This window comes from Sorex fumeus, unplaced genomic scaffold (assembly GCF_029834395.1).
Source record: "Sorex fumeus unplaced genomic scaffold, SorFum_2.1 ptg000122l, whole genome shotgun sequence".
Taxonomy (NCBI): domain Eukaryota; kingdom Metazoa; phylum Chordata; class Mammalia; order Eulipotyphla; family Soricidae; genus Sorex; species Sorex fumeus.
The window spans coordinates 60,405,034-60,426,156 of record NW_026606179.1 but is presented as its reverse complement, the minus strand read 5'-3'; the positions used below and the strand labels follow the sequence as shown (position 1 = coordinate 60,426,156).

At 51.9% G+C, this 21,123-nt stretch overlaps 1 protein-coding gene across 1 annotated transcript in view; it reads right to left on the bottom strand.

Moving 5' to 3' along the window:
• Positions 1-756: 756 nt before the first annotated feature.
• HSD17B2 (hydroxysteroid 17-beta dehydrogenase 2) overlaps positions 757-21,123 on the bottom strand; it is a 59,337-nt gene continuing 38,970 nt past the window's right edge. Inside the window, exons 4-5 of the mRNA XM_056137016.1 lie at positions 6,626-6,763; positions 757-1,547 (exon numbers count right to left, since the gene is read on the bottom strand). Of these exons, the coding sequence (XP_055992991.1) occupies positions 1,174-1,547; positions 6,626-6,763 (512 nt within the window). The 3' untranslated portion in view covers positions 757-1,173. The remainder of the gene's footprint in view (positions 1,548-6,625; positions 6,764-21,123) is intronic.

The window sequence follows — 21,123 nt, the reverse complement described above, 5'->3', positions numbered from 1 at the left end:
CCTGCCCTGGGCACTCAGCGGGAGCTTAAGGTTTGGTTACTATGGCCACCAAAGCAACCAGCCACCCGCCCTGGGTTTGCCCAGACCTCCAGGGCCCTGATAGAGACCTGGGGTGCTTCTCCCCGGGGCCCCATGGAGGAAGGAGGAGCTGCACTTGGGGGTGCTAATCACAGGGAGGAAGAGTGGGTGGCACACTCCGGACGCAGCAGATGCAAGCAAAGACCCGTGCCGGTCATCCAGAGTCCCTGTGACTGTGGTCCTTGCCGCCACCTCTACCACGCCACCTTGCTCCTCTCCTTTTCCCTCCTCTTCATCTTCTTCTCTTCCTCGCCCCTTAGCAAACGGTGGAGTCTAAGCTGGAGTTTGATGCTGGTTCTGTCTTTTGCCTGCTGCGTGACAGTAAACTAGAAGCTCAACCTCTCTGATCCTTAATTCCCTGACCTCTTAGTAGGGAGCAAGGATGCTTACCTCAATTCTCTGGTGAGACGTCGAGGAGAGACTATATCTGCCGTGTCCCACGCGCAGAGTGGGCTCTTCCTGGAGGTCCTTTCTATGCTCCTACCCGCTCATCCCAACCAAAGTCCTAACTCCCCAAGATCGCACAGGGAAAATAAGGCAGAAACGCACAATTTTGATGAGAAGTGTAGGGACGGTGAGGGTTGGGGGGTTGGGGGGTTAGGGAATTTCTTCTGTCTCCCTGAGGCATCTTCTCAGACTGGTTAAGCAATCAAATTGACATCACACGAGTCGTAGGAGGAAAGGACCCATTTAATTTCATACATTGGGAGAACCTACGTGGATGTACATTCCAAGGTCCGTGGAGGTACAGAGACGGGGGGTGGGTTGCCCGCATGAAAGGGAGAGAAGACTGGGCATCTCAGGGGTGGGGGGCCCCGGGGAGAGGGGGGTGGGGTGTGCTGGTCATCAGTGAGCCCAGGGCTCTGTCATCAGATGGAGGTCCTGCCACCCAGATTTCTCTGCAGTAAAGGCTATTTGGGGGGAGAAGAGCCAGGATCTGCGGTGTACCCCAACTTTCATCCTTTTGGGCAGTTCGCGGGAACGCTACACGTTTCTCCTGGGGAGCTGGGCTGGCAAGAGCCAGGAGCCAAAGGGGAAGTTGATCGGGAAGCTCTGGGCACCGCTCTCCTTAGAGACTCGGCCCCGCGCCCACCCTCACGACCTGGCCTGCAGGCCGCCGCTCCTCCAGCGGGCCGTGCTCAGGGCCTTGGGCACGGTCTTTGTGGGCATGGTTAGGTTTTTGAGACAATAATCCAGGAGGCCGGTGGGGCTCAGCGAGGCCAAGGAGAGGAGCAGGAAGGAGCCTCTCCCCGGCGTGTAGAAGGCCAAGGGGCGCTTGGCCAAGACCGCGTGCTGGACGTCCAGGAGCAAGGGGGACATGTCGGGGCTGCTGCTCTGTTCGAGGTTGCGGACGTGGTTGCGCAGCTTCAGTATGTACTCCTGGCCGTAGTCCTCCTGCACATCGGGGGTGGCGTGCTCCAGAATGTTCTTCTCCAGCCTGTCCCACGTGTCGCTGGTGCCTAAGATATCTGGGACAGAGGAGGAGAGTGGGAAGGCCGGAGTGACATCGCGTCCGCAGGGACGGACAAGGATGCCCAAGTCCCCCCTTGGAAGGCCGTGCCATGGGATGGGATGATGACAGCATTGTTCCACTGTTGGGGGTTTGGGACCACACCTTGGGTCTTGGGGCCCCGCTGGACTGTGCTTGGTGGACCTTATGCAGTGGCAGGATTTGAACCAGGGTCACAGCAGCCGCTGCGTGTTAGGCAAGCGCTTTAACCTTCATGCTAGCTCTCTAGCGCTGGGCATCTTTTTTTTTTTTTTTTTTTTTTTTTTTTTTTTAGTGAAACACCTTGAGGTACAGTTGTAGACTTACAAATTTTTGTGCTTGGGTTTCAGTTATACAATGATCGAGTACCCATCCCTCCACCAGTGCCCATTCTCCACTGCCACTAACCCCAGTATCCCTCCCATCCCACCCCACCCCTGTGGCAGGGCATTCCCTTTTGTTCTCTCTCTCCTTTTGGGTGCTGTGGTTTGCAAAAGAGGCATTGAATGGCAATCATGTTCGGTCTATAGTCTACTCTCATCACACATTTCCCATCCTGAGAGGAACCTCCCAACACCCTTTATTTGATGCTCCCTTCTCTATCTGAGCTGCCTTTTCCCCTAGCGTGTGCAGCTGGCCTCCAAGCCATGGAGTGAACCTCCTGGTACTTATCTCGGCTATTCTTGGGTGTTAGTCTCCTATTTTGTTTCTTTATGTTCCCCAGATGAATGCAATCTTTCTATGTCTGTCCCTCTCTTTCTGACTCATTTTGCTTAACATGATACTTTCCATGTAGTACCACTTGTATGTAAATTTCATGACTTCATCTTTTCTAACAGCTACATAGTCTGGGCATCATTTAAAACACACAACAGAACGGTGCACAGGTGCTGGACTGTCGCAGGCTGAAGTGCCCAGGAAGCCAGCAGCTGGGCCAGAGAGGACACACCAGTGCCCGGTGCCCTGCCAACAGCCAGCACGCCTGTGCAGACGCTGTGTCAATCAAACCACACATGCGATTGTGACATTCACTGCTGTGTTCTGTGGCCGCTGGCACTGCTGTAACTACACCGGTATGTGCGAACGTGTCACAGCTATGCTCAAAAAACAAAAACAAAAAAACCTAAAGATTTCTTAAACTGAATTTTTAAAAGATTTTTTAAATTTAAGGGACTGGAGCGATAGTGCAGTGGTAGGGCGTTTGTCTTGCATGCAGCCGGCCGGCCGAGCTGGGTTCGATTCCTCTGACCCTCTCAGAGAGCCCGGCAAGCTACCGAGAGTGTCTTGCCCACATCATATTCCAAACACAGTAACAACAAGTCTCACGATGGAGAATTACTGGGCTCGCTCGAGCAAATCGATGAACAACAGGAGGACAGTGCTACAGTGCTTTAAATTTTAAAAAATTGATTTTTTAAAAAGATTTCCCTATTTTCTTAATTTTGTTTTTGGACCACGCCCGGCCATGCTCAGGGGTTACTCTGAGCGCTGCCCTCAGGAATCACTCCTGACAGTGCTCAGGGGACCCTCTGTGCTGGTGCAGGGCTGGTCATATGAAAGGTCAGCACCCTAGCCACTGTACTGTCACTACAGCCCCCTAACTTGGAACTTTTAAGTAGAGTACTGCCTCAAATATTCTACTACAAGTCTTTTATCACTATTATATACAAGATAAAATATGTTTATTATGTGTTATCTATTGTATAAAACATACATATACGCATATACATGCATATGTATATATATATAACTATCCTCATGTCTCCAATGGAGACGTTACTGGGCCCGCTCGAGCAAATCGACGATCAACGGGAGGGCCTTTACCTTACCTTACCTTATCCTCATGTCGAAGAAATCCTGCTCCTATGTGTAAAACTTGAATATAATCTAAAATATTACTTTGTCTATTTGTTAAATATAATCTTAGTTTTAAACAATCTATTGAATGTGATTTAAATATACACCTAAGGTTTAATAGATACATTATAAGGGATTAAACCTATGAATGTATTTTAGCATCTACTTACTATATAAAATTTAACCACACACACGTTTAAACCCCTGTTCCTGCTATAGAGTGAATATACAATAAGATGGGTGTTTTTAAAATTCACGATCACGATCATCCTGTTTTTCGTCGGTTGCCTCGAACAGGCCCCAGTAACATCTCCTTCGTCCTAGCCCTGAGATTTTAAAAAGTCCAATATTCAAGGCTCTTTCAGGGTTAGGAGAATGAGACCCATCGTTGTTACCGGTATTTGGTATATTGGGTATGCCACGGGGAGTTTGCCATGTGGGCAGGTCACATTCGGTAGCCTGCCAGGTTGTCCAAAGTAAAAATAAGATAATAAGATGTCTCATTTAAATGTTTTTAAAATTAACCTCCTAATAATTTTATGACTTTTCACAGTCTTTCCTTATTCACACAGACACATCTTATCAAAAGCTTGAGTTTAACCTTATCTTACCAGGAACAAACAACAATCAGTTTCCTCCTATTTTTTTTTTTTACCAGAAATTTGCTTTTGTTCTTTTAGTTTTGGTTTTTGGAGCCTTGTCTGGCAGTCTCTGCCCCCGCGCCTGGGTGTTCCTTCCCGGAGTCCCTTGGAGGGGAGCGGGTTGAGCTTTCCTCCCCGCCCCGACCAGGGCTGCGGCAGCCGGAGACCTCCAGGACCAGCCACCACCATGCTGAGACCACTCTCCGCACACATGAAGGTACTGGCAGAGGGACAAAGCCACGTGGGTTCCGGGGCCGAGATCTCCCAGCCTACTCGGATTGGAGTCGAGCATCCTCCATCCAGATCCTCCAAATTCCAGCAGGCGGGGGTCACACCCACCACCTGGCCCCCTGGCGCCGTGTAATCCCATCAGCGGCCAAGACTCAGAGACTATAAAATCCAGATTCTGGAACCGCGCGGCCTCATTTGCGGCCGCGCGACATCTTAACAGAACTTTTTTTATGACATCTTATTGTCTTATTCCTACTTTGGACAAACTTGCAGGCTATCGAATGTAGCCTGCCCACAGGGCAGAGTCTGGCAAACTCCCCGTGGCGTACCAAATATGCCAAATACCAGTAACAATGATGGGTCTCATTCTCCTAAATAGCCTTGAATATAATCTCAGGGCTAGGATGAAAGAGACGTTACTGGGGCCTGCTCGAGGCAATCGACGAATAACAGGATGATGAAATGAAATGAAAAATGTCTGGCAGTGCTCGGGACTTCCTCCTGGCTGGGCATCAGGGATCGCTCCTGGGACCCCTTAGGGGCTGCTGGGAGTTAAACTTTCAAGGCAAGTGTGCTCCCTGTTGTGCTAAGGCCCGGCCACTTCTCTTTCTTTTTCTCATTCCCTCCCAGGCAACCATCAGAGCTTGAAACCAGAACCACAGAATTCCCCATGAGACAACTCTCAGTCTCCCCAGCCTGGGACCGCTGTTCTCAAGCGTCTCTGGGGCTCATTGGTGATGCTCTGGTTGTGGACAAGATTCGTGGTGTGTGTGTGTGTGTGTGTGTGTGTGTGTGTGTGTGTGTGTGTCCACCCCCATCTCTGGTATTGGTGCTCTGGTGCTGAGGAACCCGCCTACTCTGGGGTCTTTTGGGTGCTTTTCTCTATCTTTACTTAAACCACCCATTAAACGTGGCTGGTCTAGACGGGGGATGGGCCTCGGGGTGGTCTGCGTCGGCTCCCTGATCAGAAATTAGGGAGCAGGATGGAGGGAAGAGGTTCTCAGCCATCAGCAGTGGGGGGAGGTGGTGTCTGCACGATGTAGGCAGGTAGATAGGCAGGCAAAGGCCCCATGGCAACGAAACTTCTAAGACAATGGAATTTCTGGGGGGTCTAAAGCCACTAGTTCTAAGTCTGACCCAGCTTGTGGATGCTGAAAGCGAGACACGATAAAACCTTCTCCAGCAGCAGAGCCTGAGGAGACTGAACCCCGTCCTACAGAAAGGACCTGACAGAAATTACTGGAAAACCCTCACCACCTTCCTTTAATCCGATTAACCCTCAGCTAGCCCAGACCAGAGAAAGCTGGACCCATCCTCTGAGATAAGATCCAGCAGGACCAAAGGTCAAGAAAAGCAGTTTCAAAGACTGCACCCAATTCTACCCACTTGGTAATGAACTCTTATCCAGCTAGAAAGCCCCAGGTGGGGCAGGTTGGAGAAATTCAATAAAGGCCACCCTGAACGAGCGAAGCACGTGCACATGCTGCTTGTGCCCACGTGGCCGAGCACATGTGTCGCCCGCATCTTCCCTCTTGAGATGTGGACTTTCATGCTTTTGTGTCTAACGCTGGGATGTGTGTCGGGGCTCTCTCTGCCCTTGGAGAAGGCCGGGTTCTCTCTTGAGTATGTTTCTCTCTCTCTCTCTCTCTCTCTCTCTCTCTCTCTCTCTCTCTCTCTCTCTCTTCTCTCTGTCTATCTGTCTCTCTCTCTCTGTCTGTCTGTCTGTCTCTCTCTCTGTCTCTCTCTCTTCTACTTTCCTCCTCTCCTTCAAAACCTCCAAATAAAATCTGTTTTTACAGATTTTACTTTCTATCTTTACTTAAACCACCCATTAAACGTGGCTGGTCTAGATGGGGGATGGGCCTCGGGGTGGTCTGCGTCGGCTCCCTGATCAGAAATTAGGGAGCAGGGTGTAGGGAAGAGGGTCTCAGCCAACAGCGGGGAGTGTGTGTGTGTGTGTGTGTGTGTGTGTGTGTGTGTGTGTGTGTCCACTGCTCGTCTACTCCTGAAATTCTTTTCTGCGAGGCGATGTAAGAACCCAGTGACCCTGGGTCCCCAGGGCAGAGGCAGATGGGAGGGGAGGGAGTGACCATCTTCCTCCTCCTTGCTCCACATGAGCCACTCATGAGGCCCACGACATCATGCAGAGTCCATGACCTCACGATCCAATTCCAAGTGGAAGGAGTCAGGGGAATGCTCCTGTGCTGACAAGTGGTCGCTACTGTCCCCGTCCCCCCCTTGTCGCATGTCCCACCAAACCCCCTCCTCCCAGTGGTCACTGTGGGGTTCCGTGGGCACTGGTAGAGCAGGCTTGCGCTCAGACACCTACTCGTTTTGAAGCCTCCAGGTTGGATGACGGAGACTTTAACACCCCACATGGACAGCTCTTGCCTGATGACCGCCGAGAACATGGTCAGGGCCGCCTTGGACGAGGCGTAGGCCGCCAGCCTCTCCATCGGGACCCCACCTGTGGGAACAGTGGGAGGAAAAATTCAGGTTCAAGGTTTACAGTCTGATAGCTAAGCAGCATGCTTGCCAGGAACAGTATCAGCGGTGACAAACACGGGCGAAGCACACGGGCTCTCTGCCAGGGACACCAACCAAGGGATGGAGGCTGGGACTCGCGGCCACCACCCTCTGACCTCAGCGAGATCCGGTCAGCTGCAGTGACCGATGGCCAAGAGCTGAAATCTCTGCTGTGTCTGCATTGATGCTTCTCAAACAACTGGCTTCAACCTAGGTTGGGAAGCGGGTGGCCACAGGGGAGAGCATGCCCTGGAGAGGACAAGGACACGCCACCTCCTGTCCCCAGAACTGCCCTGGGTGGCCCATTTCTAACGTGCCAGTGATCGATTAAATAAGATGTTTCTCCGGCTTCTCTGAACTGAGCTAGCACATTGAGCCATGGGAAGAGGGGTCAGGGCTGATTCTGATTATCACTCAGGAGCGTGGAGACTCACCTGGACTTCTGGAGTGGGAGTCAGGCAGTGGGGAGGGCGGGCATTGGGGGTCTTACTCTGCCAGGCTCGACCCTTCACCTACGATGCTGTCAAAATGAAGGTGACCTGTAGGGACCTGCCGCTGCTGGCTGGTTTGTGGGAAGCCCACTCCTATTCAGACCCTCAATGAGACCCAGGACCCCCGCCCAGAGACCTGCTGAGTAGAAGCCCACTTCTACTCAGATCCTCAGTGGAACCGAGGACCCCCGCCCAGAGACCGATGGATGAGCCCTGCTGGGATCCAGAGATCTGGCCTGGATAAAGAGAAGGAGGCTGGTTATCGCTTATTCCCACTACTGCAGAGTCATCCTTGAGAAGAAACACGAGCGGGCTTGCTCCTACGTGCAGAGAATGAGTACAGGAAAAAGAGAACAGGAAGTCGAAGAAGGGAACACGGGGAGGAAGAAAGGGCGTGGAGGTGAGGGGCAGTTAGCCTACCCGCATCTTAAAACATGTTTCAACAAAAAGGGAGTGAAGAAACCCTTCCCTCCGAGTTTAAGCCCCATGAAGGTTTGGCTTGTCTTTTAAAAGATTCCTGAGGCTTAACCGCTATGATTTTCATACAGATCCTGGCGTCCAAGTATTAGACTCTGGTCTCTGTCTGACCATGAGCAACTAACAAGCTGATTCTAGTTTTTGTTTCTTGGATTTCAAATCCAACCTTTTTTTTTTAAATTTTTTTAAATTTATTTACTGAATCACTGTGGGAAAAGTTACAAAGCTTTCAGGTTTAAGTCTAGGTCATGCAATCATCAAACACATTTCCCTTCAGCAGTACTGATTTTTCACCACCAAGAACCCAATTCACCCCCTCCCAACCCTTCCAATGTCTGTGAGGCAGATGAATTCTAGTTAACACTCTATCTACTTTGATTAGATTCATTGTTTCGACAAAAGATGCACCATTATTATTTAGAGTTTACACCCCAAAATCAGACCTGCTGAAAAGGCATTGTGAAATAATTTGTTTTCTACAGCTGGTCACAAGAATCAAATGATGTCGCGTGTCCGCTATTGCGGCCGTGTATCAAATCCAACCTTTTTTTTTTTCTTTTTGGGTCACACCTGGCGATGCACAGGGATTACTCCTGGCTCTGCACTCAGGAGTTACTCCTGGCGGTGCTCAGGGGACCATATGGGATGCTGGGAATCGAACCCGAGTGGGCCGCGTGCAAGGCAAACCCCTACCCGCTGTGCTATCTCTCAAACCCCCTCAAATCCAACTTTTAAAAACAATTTTTCTTTATTTGTTTTGTTTTTTGGGGGGTACACCCAGCAGTGTTCAGTGTTCCTGATGCTACTACACTCAGGGAGCAGGGATCAAACCCGAGTGGGATGCGGGCCAAGCACGTGCCTTCCCCACTGTGGGATCTCTCTGGACCCACAACTTGTTTTCTGTTTTAAACTGATGAGAATGGCCAAAGAAGTTAAGGCAGTTTGTTCACAATTGCAGCCCCGTTTGCCGTGTCACCCACCCTCACTTTGTGGCTTCTTATACATGAGCTTGCTGTAGGATAACGTTGGTTTGTCCTTTCCTCCTTGCCAAAAGGAGTTTAGGTTTATCAGGTTACACCCAACACAGTGCTCCCAAGTCACTCCCTTTCCTTTGCATGCTTATCTGTAACTTCTCTGTGCTCTCCTCCCCAGCCAGTTAATCACCTTTCCCCCCTAATCAGATTCTGTTAACTTGTAGGTCAGATCCTTCTAAGGACACTGAACATGTCTTGTAAGTTAATATTTCCTTTCTCCTCTCCTTTGAATAGTTTACTGTAAGGCAATGTCCTTTTTGTATGGACAAAGGAAGACAGTTAATATTATGCTTTTGTAACTTAGTAGTAAATTGTCTCTGAACAATACCCACTCCGGGGCATCTGCTTCCTCGATTTAAGCCTCAGTTGCCCTTAGTTCCTAGCACCCCAAAAACAGGGTGCTACACCCTGACGAGGGACTGAATGGACCCAGGGCAAGCTGTGAGCTACCCTGGCATGGAAATGGGCCAGGCCAAAGCGCCACGATACTCAACTATAAGTTGAGAGCATGATTATGGACAAATGCTGTCATGATCCAAAAGTAATGCCAAGATCAGGACCCTGCTAGGGATAGGAAAGACTAATCTGGCCTGAGCACTGTAGTGTGAGATCCAGATGACTCCAGGAGAGCAATTCTATAAACTTAATGTATCTCTTACTGTGTCCACACAAAATGATTAATATTATGAGTGTTGGACTTAATATTATGTCTGTTGGACAAGGAGAGGAGAAACACACCCTTGGGGTTCTGCTCTTGGGTGGGTCGTTCTGCTGAATGAGAATCTGTCCCAGAAGAAGCTTCCCCTGAGGAAAAGACTTTCCCTCTGTTGATTGTATGACCACACCTATGTGTAAGCCCCAACCCCTCGTGTTTTTTCTTTTTTTCTTTTTGGGCCACACCCGGCAATGCACAGGGGTTGCTCCTGGCTCATGCACTCAGGAATTACCCCTGGACGTGCTCGGGGGACCATATGGGATGCTGGGAATCGAACCGGGGTTGGCCACCCAAGACAAACAAGGCAAACACCCTACCCGCTGTGCTATCACTCCAGCCCCAGCCCCTCACGTTTTGGGATTTAACTAAGACTGTAAGAGTGCTCTGGGGAATTGAGAGGGAGAAGGAGAATGAAGGGGAGCAAGAAGGAGAATGAGGGGGATCCAGAGAGAGAGAGAGAAGCAGAAGGAGAATCAGAGGAGAATGGAGAGGAGATTGGGATAAACTGAGATTGATACCCACCAGCCTAGCCCTCGTTCCTTTCTTCGCCTGCCCATCGCCATCGGCCTGCCCAGGGTGGAGGAAGCAACAGAGACCACCGAACACAGGCAGCACGAGAGATAGAGCACCACTGCCCTTTAGTAAATAGTCACTTGGCCAGCTCGAAGGCAGGTTTGCCAAGAGCTGGAATCCGGAGCCAGCCACCTATACTTAGAGCCCACGCCTGTCACTGTTGAACAAAGCCAATTAAAATGAGAGAACTCGGTCTGTGTTTATGGGCCTTTGTCTTCCCAACTGTAAAGAAAGAGGAGTCCGGTACCTGCATCAGAGAGCTATGAAAATGAATGAGCTAATATGAATCACTTAATAATGAATTCGTGTATTGGAAATACCCTTGACACAAAGGAAGCACCACACCAGAGCCGCTAATTGCCTCACTATTCACTCTGCTCAAGTCTTTTGCAATAATCCCTTCATAGCCTCAAAGTTTCCTATGCTCTGTGTTTCTTGGAGTAATAAGAGCAGGAACTTCAGAACCTACCACAATACTTGCTTTTCATAGGAATTACTAAGACTCACCCCCAGACCTATTGGATCAGAATTTGCCTTTAAAAAATGAGCCAAAGGGGTCTTTTGTATGAAAATTTCACTGGCAGGGGAGATTTTGCTATACTTAGCTGCATCCCTGGCCCTCTGAAAGAATCTTCCGGATCCTAAGTGATCTGGCCACAGAACATGTGCTTTCAGAGTGAAGACCCACATGCTGGACAACACGAATATCACGAGGGGGAGATTCATCTCCCCACATCACTGACCCAACCAGAATCGTGCTTTGGACCAAACATTTAACCCACAACTGTCTTTCATGTTTTGTTGGACTTTGTGAGCTAGCAGGCGTGAGGCCTCTGACCTCTGAAACGATAGTTCTGTCGGCCACAGTCTCAGGTGCTGGTTCCCGGTAGTGATAAGGATCCCAGGCTACACGGTCCGGGCCACGAGCACCCCTGCATGTCCAGTGAGACTCAACTTTCAGCCTTGCTACTTGTTAAAATCCTATCGCCTGTGGTGGGGGCCGGAGCAAGAGTATAGTGGGGCGGGCGCTTGCCTTGCATGTGGCTGACCCAGGTTTGATCCCCGGCACCTCATAGGGTCCCCTGAGAGCTGCCAGGAGGGATGCCTGAACACAGAGCCAGGAGTAAGCCTTGAGCACTGCCAGGTGCGACCCCCAAACAAAGAAAAGAATCCTATTGCCTGGGGCTGGAGTGCAGCTGTTAGGGCAAATGGTTTGCATCCTGCTGACCCCAACTCGATCCCTGGCCCCACGTGGTCTGAGTACCAGAAGCCTCCCTGAACAATGCTGGGATGTCTGGATAAGCCCCTGGCTTTGCAACGCTTCATCCTCAGGTGACTTGTGGCCCAACTGGCCAAAACTCACCAGGAGGGGGCACCAGAGTCTCCTGAGCACTGTTTGGGAGCATCCCCTGCCCCCACAAAAAAAATCCTCATTGCCAAAGACAACGAGGCAAAATGTTGTCAGATATCTGATCTGTTCATTTTCATTTCATCAGGGAAAACTTGGTCCTCAAACAGACGGCTGACGTACTGGGCCCTGGGGAGTGGGCAGGGACGGTGCTCTCAGGAACCGCACCGAAGGCTGACGTCATCCCAAGCAGGAAACTGCTGGGAAATGTAGGAACTCATCTCCAACCTGGCTGAGGAGAAGCGAGGTCGGAAGAATTTGGATGTCCAGAGGGATGAATAGGCCTGTTGTGTCTGCTTAGATTTTGCTTTTTAACCCAAACCAGCGGCACGTAAGAAGTACAGAATAATCTCCGGGCAGTATTTCAAAAGTATATATGTGCCCGGGGCCGCAGAGAGGCGGCAGCTGCACAGCACATGCCTTGGGAGTGTGAGACACTCGGCCTCGATCCCTGGCGCTCTGGCCGTTAGAAATGTGTTTGTGCATGTGTGTGTGTATGTGAGTGAGTGTGTGTGCGTGTGTGAGTGTGTGTGTGTGCGTGTGTGAGTGTGTATATGTGTAAGTGTGTACGTGTGTGTATGTGACATGTGTGCGCTTGTGTGTCAGTGTGCGCGTGTGTGAGAGTATGTATATGTGTGAGTGTATGTGTGCATCTGTGTGCGTGTGTGTATATGTGTGAGTGTGTGTATGTGTGTGCATGTGTGCGCGTGTGCATGTGTGCGCGTGTGTGAGTGTATGTGTGCATGTGTGTGCGTGTGTGTCAGTGTGTGTATGTGTGTGTGTCAGAGTGTATATGTGTGAGTGTATGTGTGCATGTGTGTGCGTGTGTGTATATGTGTGAGTGTGTGTGCGCATGTGTGTGTTTATATGAGTGTGTGAATGTGTGCGTGTGTGTGAGGGTGTGTATATATGTGTGAGTGAGAGTGTGCATATGTGTGTGTGAGTGTGTGTGAGTGTGTAAATGTGAGTGTGTGTGTGTTCATCCTTACCCTAGACCAATGGAATAGAGCTGTCTCTGACAGGAGGTCCCGAACATAGACACAGAAGAAAAGCTGTGCAGGTGATTGGAACACGTGAGCTGTGTCCAGCTCAGTGGTTGCCAGGCTTGGGTGAGGGTCCAAATCGCCTGGAGAGTAAGAGAGCACACAGAGGCCTGGGGGTTGCAATGTTAGGGACAGTCTGTCTGTCTGTGATGTCAGCCAGCCCCCAGGTGTGAGACGGCCCCCTGCAGCTGAACTTGGTCGCTTATGGAATTGCCCAGGCAGCTCTGGGGCCGAGTCCTGGTCAGAGAGTCAGTGGTCTATCTTTGCTTTCGGGTTCGAGTCCTGGTACCACATACGGTCATCTGAGCACCAAAAGGAGCAACCTCAGAGCATAGAGTCCAGTGCGGCCCCAAGTCAAAACCAAATAGAAACTTCAGAAACACGTCCTGGCCCTCGGCTCACTCGCCAAGCCCATGTTCTCCCTTGAGAACATGGATCTCACTTGTCTGCTTCTTTGCCTGCCTATTTCCACTCTGGAGAAGCCCATGTTCTCTCTCAAACATGTTCTCCCACCCTCTCCTTAATCTTTCTAAATAAGTTTCAGTAAAAGTTTCTTGCTTCACATCACTGTCACTGTCCTCCCGTTGTTCATCCATTTGCTCAAGCGGGCACCAGTTAATGTCTCCATTGTGACACTTGTTGTTACTGTGTTTGGCATATCAAATGCGTCCCGAGTAGCTTGCCAGGCTTTGCCGTGCAGGTGAGATACTCTCGGTAGCTTGCCGGGCTCTCTGAGAGGGGCAGAGGAATCAAACTCAGGTCAGTCAGGTGGGCCATGTGCAAGGCAAATGCCCTACCCGCTGTGCTATCATTCCAGCCCATATATACATGTGTGTGTGTGTGTGTGTGTATATATATATGTATATACACATGTATATATACATGTGTATATCTGTATATACGTGTGTATATAGACGTATACATACACACATATATACATATTGCCCCTTGTGATTCCATAGGTTTGAGGTGCACTGCAAAGATTACAAAGACCCCTACCCCAACCACCACCGTGGACACTGGGAGCAGGAGATCCAAACTCGAGAGGTGGGCTGGGGGTGGGACGGAACCTGGGATGCTGGTGGAGGGAAGGTGACACTAATGGCGTTGGAACACAGCATGCCTAAAACTCCACAATGAATAATAACTGTAATTCTGGATGTCTTATAAAAAAAAACAATATAAGTTTTTAAAAATGCAAATTCCTGGGGCTGGAGAGATAGTGCTGGGGGTTAAGTGCTTACGTGGCACGTGGCTGGCCCAAGTTTGGTTCACAGGACTGCAGAGTATTGCCAGGAGGGATCCCTGAGCACAGAGCCAGGAGTCAGCCCTGAGCACAGCAGGTGTGCCCTCTCCCCTCCCCTGAAAACTGCCTATTCCTGCAAACCCAGAAATGTGTAAGTGGCCGTGCACTTGCCGAGTGAGCGTGAGGCTGAGTTCGTCCCCTCACAGCTACCCAGGTCCCAGCCCCTATCAACAGGCACATCCCCAGTGGGGCCAGAGTGATAGCATGGTGGCCAGGGCACTTGCTTTGTACACAGCTGACCTGAGTTCAATCCCGGCACCCCATAAGGTCCCCTGAGCACCGCCAGGGTTGATCCTTGAGCCAAGAAAAAGCTCTGAGCATCTCTGGGTGTGGCCCCCCAATAAAAAAAAAGCATATCCTCAAAGGTTTAGGGATGTAGTTCAAGGCATGAACAAATGGCTCCCCAGGGTGGTCGCCAGTGGTCCTGGTGACCCTCAGCGGAGTGGGTCTGACCCCTGAGCATCCCCGGGTGCAAACTCTGCCCTCAGTGGCCGTTTGGAAATACCGCTGCCTTTCAGACCCGCTGCTGGCTGGGTCAAGCGCACTCCTTGTGGTCTTGGGCGTTGGCGTTGGCGTTGGCATTGGCACGGGAGGCCAGAAACTCAAGACTGGGCTGATTGGACTTTTTAAGCCTGGAGGAAAGCCACACCACTGAGGGTCTGGAACATCTGCCAAAGCTGCAACCACATGGAAAACGACAGGGGCCTCCACTCCCCGCTCCCCTGCGAACCACAGCCAGGCGGCTGAAGGGAAAGGCAGCCTCAGCGGAGAGCAGTGACGCCCTCGGAGACGCCAAAGGCCAACACGGTTTCCCCGGAGTCCTCAGGAGCCAGCACTGATAACTCACTCAGAACTCCTGATGATGGAGTCATCTCGGTTGCTACACCCACACTCGGCCACTCTCCCTGTCTGCCTCCTGTCCCCGCCCCCACGAACGGAGCAACCCCACTGCTCCTCTGGAACCCCCAGACTGGGGGGCTGAAGGAAAAACTCAGTGCGTTTGTTCCCTTTGCCACTTTTCTGAGGGTCCGTGTCTTTTCTCTGACATTAGGAGACCAAAGGGGTCACTGAGGAAATGGGGGTCAGGGGGACTTAAAGCTACAACTCTGGGGGCAGGAGCAATAGCACAGCAGGGAGGGATTTGGCCTTGCACGCGGCCAACCTGGGTTCGATTCTCAGCATCCCATATGGTCCCCTGAGCACCACCAGGAGTGATTCTTGAGTGCAGAGCCAGGAGTAACCCCTGAGCATCACTGGGTGTGACCCAAAAAGCAAAAAAAAAAAAAAAAAAAAAAAAGCTACAACTCTGGAGGGAGGATTGGGGAGACCCTTTCTCTCCCCGAGTGGGCTCACATCCACTCTTGCCCTGGTTCTCTTCCTGGGCAACAGAAATGCCAAAACATGCCCTAAGGGTCGGCCGAATCCCTCTCCCACAATCAACACCACCATCCCGGAAATGTCTCTTCTTCCCACCAAAAGCCGGCACAACTCTATGGGAAGAGGGAAGAGAACTGATCTTCCAGGCCATGCTGGAGGGCTGCCCTCCCGGGCGGGTGTCAGGCTTCGTCCCGAGCACTACAGACGTGGAGCAAGGAGGAGGGATGTCCTGCAAGTGAGCGCCCGCCCACACAGCGGCAGCTTCGTCCTCTCCGCCTGGGCTGTAACAGGGTTCCCCGGCCCCTTGCCCACAGCTGCCTTCCCAAGCCCTAATCCCTCCCCCCAGCTCCAACTCACAGGGTCTTGTCTCAGAAAGAGACAACGAGGGCTCACAACTGTTTTCAGCCTCCTCCAGAATCAACTGAAATGAGCTCAAGTCACAAAGTTCATGTTTTTGATCGTCCTTTGTAGCAGAAAAACAGGCCCCGGGACAAACATGTTTGCTAAGCTCTGCTAGGTTGGTTGGCAAACTCTGGAGACTAATCACGTCTCATTGTCTCCTTGTATGACCAGGGGAGGAACTGTGCCCCTCAGGCACAACCCGAGTCTCACCCCTAGAAGAGAAGGCGATGGCGGGGCTGGAGTGATAGCACAGCGGTTAGAGTGTTTGCCTTGCAGGCGGCCAACCCAGGTTCGATTCCCAACATCCCATATGGTCTCCCGAGCACTGCCAGGAGTAACTCCTGAGTGCAGAGCCAGGAGGAACCTCTGTGCATAGCTGGGTGTGACCCAAAAAGAAAAAGAGAGAGAGAGAGAGAGAGAGAGAGAGAGAGAGAGAGAGAGAGAGAGAGAGAGAGAGAGAGAGAGAAGGTGATGGAGAGGCCAAGGGGATGGCGAGGGGTTAGAATGTAAATCCCTGAGGTACGCGCCGGACCTGTGGGCCAGCAGCAGAGCTGGTTTGTCTGTCTGTGGGGACATGCACAGCCCAGGAAGGGAGCCACCTTTGACGCTCGAAGGTGTACGATTCAGAGTGATGTAAAGGTAAAGGTAAAGGTAAAGGCCCTCCCGTTGATCGTCGATTTGCTCGAGCGGGCCCAGTAACGTCTCCATTGGAGACTTTGTTGTTACTGTGTCTGGCATATCGGATACTCTCGGTAGCTTGCCGGGCTCTCCGAGAGGGGCGGAGGAATCGAACTCGGGTCGGCCATGTTGGCCGCGTGTAAGGCGAACGCCCTACCCGCTGTGCTATCGCTCCAGCCTCAGAGTGATGTAGGCAGGACAATGGCAAAAGCTGACCTTGCTGAAAATGGGGAAAGCAGGAACTTAGGCCAGATAAGACCCTCACCCATCTACAGCAACAGAGAACCCAGAGAAGCTCCTGCAGAAACAAAAGACCAGACAAAAGGCCAAAGAAGGTCATCACTACTCCTAACCCCCCTGGTAACCGCCTTAGCAACGGACTTTTACCTAGGAAAAAGCCCAAGTGGGGGCAGGTTGGAGAAACCCTATAAAGGCCACCTTGAACAAAGGAAGGGCGCGCAGATGCTGCCCGAGCCCATGTGCTGCTTGTGCCCATGTGGCCCACAGCACGTGAGGGGTCAGAGCACACGTGTCGCCCGCATCTCCCCTCTTGAGATGTGAACTTTCATGCTTTTTTTTTTTTGCTTTTTGGGTCACACCCAGCAATGCATGGGGGTTCCTCCTGGCTCATGCACTCAGGAATTACTCCTGGCAGTGCTCAGGGGGCCATATGGGATGCTGGGAATCGAACCCGGGTTGGCCGCGTGCAAGGCAAACGCCCTACCCGCTGTGCTATCGCTCCAGCCCCGTGGACTTTCATGCTTTTGTGTCTAATGCTGGGATGTGTGTAGGGGCTCTCTCTGTCCTTGGAGAAGCCCGGGTTCTTTCTTGAGCACCTCTCTCTCTCTCTCTCTCTCTCTCTCTCTCTCTCTCTCTCTCCCCCCACACACACACACCTTCAAGAGAAGCAGTTGTTTGTTTTTTTTTTTTTTGCTTTTTGGGTCACACCCGGCGATGCACAGGCGTTACTCCTGGCTCATGCACTCAGGAATTGCTCCTGGTGGTGCTCAGGGGACCATATGGGATACTGGGAATCGAACCCGGGTCAGCTGCGTGCGAGGCAAACGCCTTACCCGCTGTGCTATCGCTCCAGCCCCTCTACACCTTCAAAAACCGCTCCAAATAAATAAAATCTGTTTTACTTCACTGCTTGCCTACTCCTGAAATTCTTTTCTGCGAGGCCAGACAAGCACCCAACCACCCTGGGTCCTGGATGGCAGAGGTGGATGGGGACAAGGTGATTGTCTTTCTCCTCCCCGCTTCACATGAACCATCCGTGGGGCCCACGGACAACAAGGTCACTTATAGATTCACAATGGAGACCCCCTTTCTGCCCACCCCAAGGCTAACAGGGCTCCAGGGAAGGAGGCCAGAGAAGTGATTTTTCATGTCTGGGGCTAAAAGCCAGCGGCCAAGTGCCTGCTGGTGTGTGTCAGTCCCCGGCTTTATTCCTGGTGCTACAGAAACAAAACAAAAGAAAAATGATTTGTGCCAACACTGTCTAGCTCTGTCCCACTTTCATGGCCCCCAAAGGGAGCCCAGCCCACTAAGCAGGGGCCTCTCATGGCCTCCCCCCGCTACGGACTCTGTCTCCATGCCTAGCCCATTTTCATCTAAACCAGAACACCCAGGGGCTGGAGAGATTGGACAGCCAGGAGGGCGCTTGCCTTGTATGTGACCAACTCATGTTTAGTCCCTGGCATCCCGCATAGCCCCCCGAGCCTGCCGGGGTGATCCCTAGGTGCAGAGCCAGGAATAAGTCCAGAGTACCATCGCCAGGGGTGGGGGGTGGGGGGTGGCCCAGATCCAGAATGAGCAAATTAATCATCCCATTTCCCAAGTGGCCTTTTCTGGGTTTTCCCAAGCAGTGCTCAGAAGACGGGGGTTCACTCGGGGTTGGATGGGTCAGTGCTGTGTCCAGCAGTTCTGGAGGCCTCCGGGGCTACATCCAGCCATGCCTGGGCGGTAAGGAGGGCATCTAGTGCCGTGGTCCAGCACAGAGCCTCGCCCAGACTGGACCCGTGCTCTGACCACTGGCTACTGGGGGTACTTCCCCGCCCCGTTTTTCCCTGATGCTCCGGGGACAGGCGCCCTTGTGGGTTTGGAAGCTGCTTTCGTGGAATTCGACTCCTGGGAATGGTTTGTTCTCCCACAGCCCCCTGAGGCCCCACTGGGGTGAGTGGCCTCCGCTCAGGAGCTAGTCGCAGGGAAGTGGGCTTGGCCATGGTGGCCACAAGATCTGGGTGGTGGCGGGTTTGGAACTGGAACACTGAAAGCCTGTAACAGCTGTATTGTGAAGAACATTGTCAACCTTGGTGTCTAAAGCACTTATTTAAAAAAGAAAAAAAAAGGGATGGGGCTGGAGTGATAGCAGGTAGGGTATTCACCTTGCATGCGGCTGACCCAGGTTCGATTCCCAGCATCCCTATGGTCCCCCGAGCACTGCTAGGAGTGATTCCTGAGTGCAGAGCCAGGAGGAACCCCTGGGCATCGCCGGGTGTGACCCAAAAAGAAAAAAGATATTAAAAATAAATAACTAAATAAAAAGAAAAAAGAAAAAGAGACTGTAGACTAGTAGGATGACTCAGTCACTATGATTCTCCAAGATCCCAGATCCCAGCTGATGGTAGGCTCAAGCTAACACTTCCCCTCGTCCCTGAGCACACCCAAGTTAGACTCAGCGGAGCTCTAGGTACCTTCTGGGCGGACTCCCAAATGGTGCTCAGGAGGCCCCAGTAACCTAGGCTTGGTGTGATGTGGGGCGGAGGGTATGGCACCGTTGGTTACGGAGGTGCTGGGCTGAGGAGGACCAGAACCCAGAATGCTGCAGGCCCCAGGGCAGACCCCCTAGAACTGCCCCTAAGAAAGCACTTTTCCTTGTTTGGGTCAACCCAAACCCTGTTGACCCCCGTCCCTTCACCCTTGGGGAGCCTGATTTCTCTTTTCCCGTGTTAAGTCCTGTTTGACCCCAGTGAAAACGATGCTGGCATTCAGCCAGTGACCCGTTCTTCCATCCATCAGCCAGGGGAACGTCTATTGGCCCTGAATGCACGTGTCCCTGGAAGTGGACGAGGTCACCACCGGGACAGTGACACTGGGAATCACCTGGACCACCCCGCCCAGTGATGCTCAAGGTACATCCAGAACCACTGTACCATCTCCCTAGCCCCAGGGCCTGTGTTTTACACCTCCTATGTTCTTTTTTGTTTATTTTGTTTGTGGGCCACACCTGGTGGTGCTCAGAGCTGGGCTTACCCTGGCTCTGTGCCCCCGGGATCCCTTCTGGCAGGGTTCGATAGACCATCTGAGATGCCAGGGATTGACCTTGGGTCAGCTGCGTGCCAGGCCAGCGCCCTCCCCACTGTCCCGTCACTCCAGCCCTGGGGAGTTCTTGTCTCACAGCCTGGAAGAGTGGGAGGAGCCAACCTGAGGCTGGTTTCCAGCTGGACTCTGCGGGGCTGGGCCAGGCCAGGCCCAGGGGGTTCTCCAGCCGAGGAATGAGGCGTGCATTCTGCAGAAGTCACAGCCCCACGACGTTCGCGGAATCAGATCCACCACTCTCCCACTCCCCTTGCCCTGCTGACCTGGTCAGTTCTCTGAGAGCAAAGGAGGCTGCCCTCAGCCCAGGGTGACTTTGGGACAGGCTGAATGATCTGCCAGGTCATCCCTTTAAGGCAGCCAGCTCAGCAAGAAAAATGACAGTCCGCCAGCTCCCGGGAAGGCAAGCATGAGGCTGGAGTCGTAAACTCTGCTGCTGCCTCTAATTTGGAGGCCCGTAGCCTCTCAAGGCTGAGGTGAAAAACAAATTGGGAGCCGTGAGTGTGGAGGCCCCTCCCCAGCCACTCGGCCACAGCCCCCTTTCCCTCGAGGGCCGAGTGCTCTGAACTCCGAAACATTGAATTCTACACTTGATTCTTAATTTCAGGCGATTCTGTCATCCCACTCCTTACCGGGGTGCATGGGTGATGGGTGGAGTTCCTTAGCACGGCGGGGACCACACTGCACTCACCGTTAATCTGGTTGTTGAGAGCACAGACATGACTAAACACCTATGAGGCATTAACCTGCTTCCTCCCCCCCCTCTTCCCCCGGGAAAGACTGCACCTCCATTCCCCTAGGAATAGTGACACTGAGCCATCACATCCAGCTTAATTCCCACTGGCTGGTACCGAATTCCATGGTGAAGCTGCACCTGTGAATTCCCTGATGGGCTGAGGGTAGCCTAGGAACCAGACTTCACACAACTTGCTAGAACAGAGATCTTACTGGAGTAATCTCTAAAGTGCACACTCTATGCTACAGGCCCATGCCAGGCATATACTTACTAGAAGCTCAATTAATAAAGGGAGAAATGCATGGGTCAAGATGAAGAACGGAGGGACGAGTGGGTTAGGGAAGGCTGGAGGATGTCACTCGTCCACTAGCAGCATGACCTCATGAGCTGAATCCCAGGCAGGATTTGAAACTCTCCATACTCTCCATCACAGCGGTGGGAGGGAGTGGGGGTACTCGAAGTATGAAATCAATCACCCCTTCACTCCTATTCTCATCAATGGTCATGCCAATTCTTCCCAGCCCAAGCTTACCTTTTCTTTATTTCTTTTTTTTTAAGTACTTTTTTTGGGGGGGGTCACACCTGGCAATGCACAGGGGTTACTCCTGTACTCCTGGCTCTTCACTCAGGAATTACTCCTGGCAGTACTCGGGGGACCATATGGGATGCTGGGAATCAAACTCCGATTGGCCTCATGCAGGGCAAATGCCCTACCCACTGTGCTATCACTCAGCCCCTCAGTC